This window comes from Stegastes partitus, unplaced genomic scaffold (assembly GCF_000690725.1).
Source record: "Stegastes partitus isolate 25-593 unplaced genomic scaffold, Stegastes_partitus-1.0.2 Scaffold2516, whole genome shotgun sequence".
Classification (NCBI taxonomy): Eukaryota; Metazoa; Chordata; class Actinopteri; family Pomacentridae; genus Stegastes; species Stegastes partitus.
Window position 1 is genome coordinate 39,929 of NW_007580247.1, and position 6,292 is coordinate 46,220.

General features: G+C 41.3%; 1 protein-coding gene across 1 annotated transcript; it reads right to left on the minus strand.

Moving 5' to 3' along the window:
* Positions 1-2,898: 2,898 nt before the first annotated feature.
* LOC103375240 (tumor necrosis factor receptor superfamily member 6B-like) lies at positions 2,899-6,116 on the minus strand. Its single transcript, XM_008305459.1, is given in 4 exon segments — positions 2,899-4,129; positions 4,706-4,747; positions 4,750-5,095; positions 5,711-6,116. Coding segments are annotated over 4 exon segments (402 nt in total). The 5' UTR covers positions 5,720-6,116; the 3' UTR covers positions 2,899-4,124.
* Between the last annotated feature and the right edge of the window lie 176 nt (positions 6,117-6,292).

The following is a 6,292-nucleotide window of genomic DNA, read 5'->3' on the forward strand; positions in this document are numbered from 1 at the left end:
CTCATGCACACAACTAACTAACTTTTCACCACCTTCAGATTCTATGAACGAGTCAATGAAAGTTGAAACCAAATAAACTTTAAATGCAGGATTAAATATTTATTGCAAATCTTTATCAGGGGCAAAGCAACAGCTCTTGATGATTCATTCAAAACATTTCAAGATATGATTAAATTGATTCGAGATAAAATGATAGAACTGAGCTTTTCTAAAACAGTAACCTAATAAATAATTTGGGGAGAGGGAGAGCCGGACAGCCTGACCATAGCTGGTTAACTCAGCCCTGCTCAGACCTGAACCTGGAGGAGTCCTCTTCCAGTGATGCAGCAACCCAGTACAGAGTCCTGATCCCCGGACAAAACCCTCCTGAGTCAGGGGGAGATGAGAAGTCCAGACTCTGATCAGATCTGCAGTTCTTTAGCATCCATTTGGGGAAGGAAAAGAACACTTCTTCATGCAGAACACAGAAAGGGGTTCTGCTGCTCCTCTTCAGTAGAATTTGCAGACCCATCAGGACTTCTTCAATCGGTGGAGGAGTGTTCAGCTCCAACGACGTCCCGTGAAGAACTCCGCCGTCTCCATCATGAGCAGTCTCCACGAACTCCGTCTGAAGTCTCTTTGTCAGGCCTTTTTATGCTGGATTCAACTCTCCCCTCCACACGTTTACTGCTAACACACAGTTTTTATCCTCAGCACATACACCTGATTACACACACATTTCTAACAGGTGCTTCACCTTTAGCCCATATATGTGATACCTCATGGATCTGGTTCACCTATTTGGTAATAGCAAAGAGCACAGTTTGGCAATCACAGGATACACAGGAGACATCTGTTCACCAAAAGAGGAACCTCTGTTCATCCAAAGAGGAACCATCGACTGCTTTAGCAATCAGGTCATTCTGTGAACATCCTGCGGACAGCGGCGTCCAGACACGAGCTCTTCCAGAGATTTTTTTTTCACTTTGTAGCATGAATTGAAGGTTTTTAGACACTTTTATGCATAAATATTGAGGTTTTTATGGTTTTAAAGGTTAATGTGAAGGCTTTCACACGTAATGCATTAAATTTAGAGTTTTTCTTTTTTACATTTTGGAGGCTAATGTGAAGAGTTTAACACTTTGATGGATTAAAATCAAGGCTAGAAGGATTTTATTTGAGGTTTTTGAAGCTTTGGTGTGTTGTCATCAACGGTTTTGACATTTCCAATGGTAACACGAAGGTTTTTAACACTTTGATGGGTTATTATTCAGGTTTTTGATGTTTTCAAGGTTAGCATTCAGGTTTTTTAACGCTCATGTGCATTAAATAGATTTGTTTGTGTGATGCTTTTAAGAATAATATAGAGGTTTTGACACGTTTGTGTGTTGTTAGCCAGGTTTTGACAGGTTCTTTTACACATTAATGCATCAATAACCAGCCAGGGTTTTGACGTTTGGAAGATTAATGTTCCAAGTTTTTGACTTTGATGCATTAATATCCAGGTTTTGATGTTTTGAATATTGACATCCAGGGTTTTTTTGTGCATTAATATTAAGGTTTTTGATATTTTGAAGGTTAATGTGGAGGGTTTTGACACTTTGATGGGTAATTATCTACATACTTGACAGCTTGGTGCATTAGAGTCAACGTCTTTTAACACTGAAGATTATTATTGAGGTTTTTTTTACACCTATATGCATTAATATCCAGGTATTTCACACTTTTGACATGAATACTGACTGTTTAATAGGTGAAGAAAGTAAGAAGGCATTGTTACAAAGTGCTGCAGGCCCCGTTGAATCCACTGCACAGTTTATAAATCAGACCTTCATGATGACTTCATGTGAAGACGACGCTGTTGGACTCCAGTGACGACAAATCAGACGTCCTGCTAACACACACACAATCACACGTCACGCCAGCAATAAAGTAAGTTCTAACTCCGTCTTCTCTGCAGCGTTTCCACATCAAACCGAATCTGTGATGTGTTTCTCTTATTGGCGGGTCATTATGGGAGACTCATCCCGACTCGCACCTTCCTGCTTCCCGAAGACGATCCACTTCATTATCGTCAGCGATTTGACGGCTGCAGAATCCACTTTGATGTTCCAGCGATGAGAATAAAGTCCTGGGCGAGTTTCGTGACGGCAGCGGGGTAATAAGAGGCCTCGTCTGTGATTCCTCTCAAGATAACGGCTCATTAAACGTAACGCCGCAGCGCTGATTGATTTGTGCTTTCAGGAGAAGGCAACGCCGTGACAGAGACACGAGGCAGAGCGGCGCTAACAGCAGCCATGTTGGCGTTTTAACACGCAGCTACACCGCTCCTCACACTAATTTTACAGGAAATCCGCCTCGCAGGACAGAGAGATCTAAGGAGACACTGTAGAGGAACAGAGGAGGGTGGTTTTCTGACAAAAGCTGTACAATACTCTGTCAGCATGTTGGTGATCCGGAGAGCAGCGAAACAGAAGTTTAACATATTAAGATGAAGGAGGAGGCATGTGGCACGACTTAAAAGCTTCCAGTTCCTGTTGATTTACAGCAAACGTGGTTTAATGCTGCAGGTCACTGAACAAAAAAAAAGACTTTTTCCATCTTTGTATGATCTGGTTTAAAGCTACACATTATCGCATTAGGACCAGATGACTTGAAAAACTGTAAGAATAAAGACCAAAAACAACAGGAATTAATAGACTTTTGGAAAAATGAAATCAACATTTAAGCTTGTATTCACTATATAGATGTACAGAATAGATGGTAAAGACATGCCTGGAAGTTGTCATAGAAACCCCAAAAAGACACAGTTCAGAACTCCATTGAGAATTTGTCTGTTTTTAAGTTTCCTCCAGTATCACAGAGATCCAGTCATAGTTGTCTGTACATTCATGATTCACTGTAAACAGGAGCTGCTAATAGAGAATTCTGCTGCTTTATTTTCTCAAAATGTGCACAAATAAAGACCGAAAACAAGAAATTGTAAATTAATAGAGACGAAAAACAACAGGAATTGATAGATTTTTGAAAAACTGCAACAAATGAAATCAATATTTAAGCTTTTGTTTATTATATAAAGAGCAGATCATAAAGTCAAGCCTAGAAGTTTGCCTAGAAAGCCAAGAAAGAAAGCGTTCAGAACTCCATCAAGAATTTGTCTGTTTTTAAGCTTCCTTTAATATCACAGAGATCCAGTGATAGCTGTCTTTATATTCATGATTCACTAAAAGCAGGAGCTGCTAATAGATGATTCTGCTGCTTTATTTCCTTAAAGTGTGCTCAAATAAAGACCAGAAACAAGAAATTGTAAAATAATGCAGAACAAAAACAACAGGAATTGATCGTTCTTTGGAGAAACAACAGCTGAATCGATCAAAATCCAAGTTTTGATTCATTATGTACAGAACAGATTTACTTTGAAATTTGCGTAGATGCTTGAGACAGACACAGTTCAGAACTCCATTGAGAATCTGTCTGTTTTTAAGTTTCCCTCAGTCTCAGAGATCCTCCTGCTTTAGTTTCTGATACTGTGCAAGAATAACGACTAAAAACACAAAATTGTACATTAATACAAACCAAAAACTACAGAAAGGCTTTGTTTGTTTATTTGTTCTGGAAAAACATTACCTAATTAAAATAATCTTTGAGCTTTTATTCATTATGTAGATGTACAGGATAAACCATAAACTATAAATCTTCATAGAAACCCAAGAAAGACACAGTTCAGAACTCCATTGAGAATCTGTCTGTTTTTAGTCTCCTTCAGCATCACAGTGATCCAGTCTGTTCATCTGTGATGCACCACAAACAGCAGCTGCTAGCAGATAATTCTGCTGCTTTATTTTTTACGTGTCAACAAATACAAGCTGAAATAAAATAAGTTGCAGCCCTCAGCTAAGTCTCTATTTCAGTCATCTTCTGCACAGGATTTTACAACCAAACAGAAACCTGATTTTCTTCGGTGCTTTCTGTAATATGCTGCTGCAGCCCCATAAACACCACAGACACACACACAAATGCACATAAACTGGGAGCCGGAGGTGTTTTACTGGAGCTCCAGGTGCCTCCACGGGTCCCATCGATTTCAGATGTGGTCGTCAGTCCCGGCGGCGTCACCGAAGCTCCTCTGCGTTGTCTCTGCACCACTAGTCTTAATGGAATAATATATTATATCAAATATATTTATTATATTGTCTTAATTCTTTCAAATAAAAGTAAACTTCTGTAAAATACTGGATTTTTGTGCAATTTAAATGCATAAACTGTAGTGTCATTTTACAGTCAAAATTTGTATTAAAAAAAAGGGAAAAAATGAATGTTTGTAAAATACAGAATTTTTATGCCTTAGTTAATATGCAAATTAATCATTCTTTGTGTGATTTTCTTAGATATTTAACAATTTTAACAATTTAACATAACTGTGAAAAACTGTCACATAACAAAAAACTCAAACTGCTAAAACAGGTTTTGTTTGTTTGTTTGTTTGTTTTTAACTGCGCACTATTTGCTCTGCACCTGGTGGACCTTTATTTTGAAAACCACACGCTGCAAAGCTGCACTCAGTGAAGACCCTCTGACAATTTAATGCCCAGTTTAAAAGTATTTCTAGATCAATCATCTTCCGTTCACCCGTGCGTAAAGACGCACAAGTTCCACTAAATCCCCATCTGGAATTCAACACTTGTACCACAACAGGACGTTGGTGTCGCTCTTCCGGTCCGCCTACCTGTGGTTGGAACTCCCTGTCCGGGGCCGCACTCGGAGTGACGACACAGAAGTCATCCAGCCGGTAGAAGCCCTGCCGGCACCGGCAGACGCGGTTGGTGGTCGGGGAGCACTCGGTCTCCACCTCCTCGTTGTCGCTGCAGAAGTTGCTGCAGTAGAGGCACCTGGGCAGGTAGTTCCACAGCGCCGTGAAGCGGTCCTCCCCGCACGGCGCGCACTGCGTCGGCGTGCTGGCCGTGCAGTGCGCGACCACGTGGGTTCCCGGTGGACACTTGGCGCAGCTGAGGGTCTCCCCGGTAAAAGGGTCCCGGTGCTCGAAGGTGGGAACGGACTCCTCCGCCGGCGCAGCGGGGAGGACGGAGAGCAGGAGCAGCGCAGCGAGGAGGAGGAGCTGCGGAGAGAACCGAGAACATGCTGGGTGCTGAGATCTGGCTGCTGCAGGACCAACACGGAACCACAAGTGAAAATGCTGCGTGACTTTAGCCTGAAGTCAGATAGAGCAGCTCTGAGGAACCGACTGGAGGACATGTGGGAATCCAATAAAACCTGGCATCAGACTGGTAGAAATGTTCAACTTTCTTTTTCTTTTTCTGTTTTTGGTGGCGTTTCTGACTTTTTGTGGGTCAGTTTAAAGCAGATGAGGCAAAACGTGTCCGTGCTTTTATATTTTCTTGGACTGTACCTGGATCTTTAATAAGGTCATCAGTTATTCCATTAGGTTTAGAATTGATGACAAACAGGCCAACAGAAAATGAAGCAGCTTTTGTAAAATAAATAAATAAATCAGCTCTCTTCAACTGTATTTACGACAACTAATGACTCCTTGGAATAATAATAATAATAAAAACGGACCTTTTGTCTGGATTAATCTGACATTTAGCTCCCAGAATGACTGACACCCAAATAAATCTGTAGCTAAAAGCGCCTCTACATGACAGCCTCAAAACAAGTTGTGTCCTGTTGTGTCTGTACAACAGTGAAGGTGATGCATGTAGAGAGAACTCACCCTGTTCATGATGCTGTCAATCCACCAGAGAGATCCACCTCTAATGACAGAACGACCGGGTTCTGAATATGTCCACTCCCTCTCTGTGTGGGTTTAACCAATAATACATGAGCTGAATATGTCCAAGTACTTCCCCTGTAGAGTGAAGTGGAGTATGGACGGTGACCGGATGTGACAGAAGCCTGAAGAACACGTCGGTTACGTCCTCGTTTTCGTGTGAGTCTCCAGCAGAGCAGCAGGAAGCGGCGCCGATCGGTTTGTCAATCAGCCTGATTGATCAGAGCTGAAGGCTGATGGACGGCACGGTTCTGAAGAGACACAATGACCCTGTTTGAGGGAACTGTGCTGCTTCCTACGAGCTACACAACCATGAATGTTTGTGTAGGAATAAACCTTGGTCCCTTTGTGTCTCCTCAGTCATTTTGTGTCTCTGTGTGGTCGTTTTGTGTTTTGTTTAGATCATTTTATGTTGGTTTCTGGTTATTTTTTGTCTCTATTTAATAATTTTGTCACTTTTGGATAATTTTGTGGTCATTTTGTGTCTCTTTGTGGTTATTTTGTGTCTCTTTTTAATCATTTTGT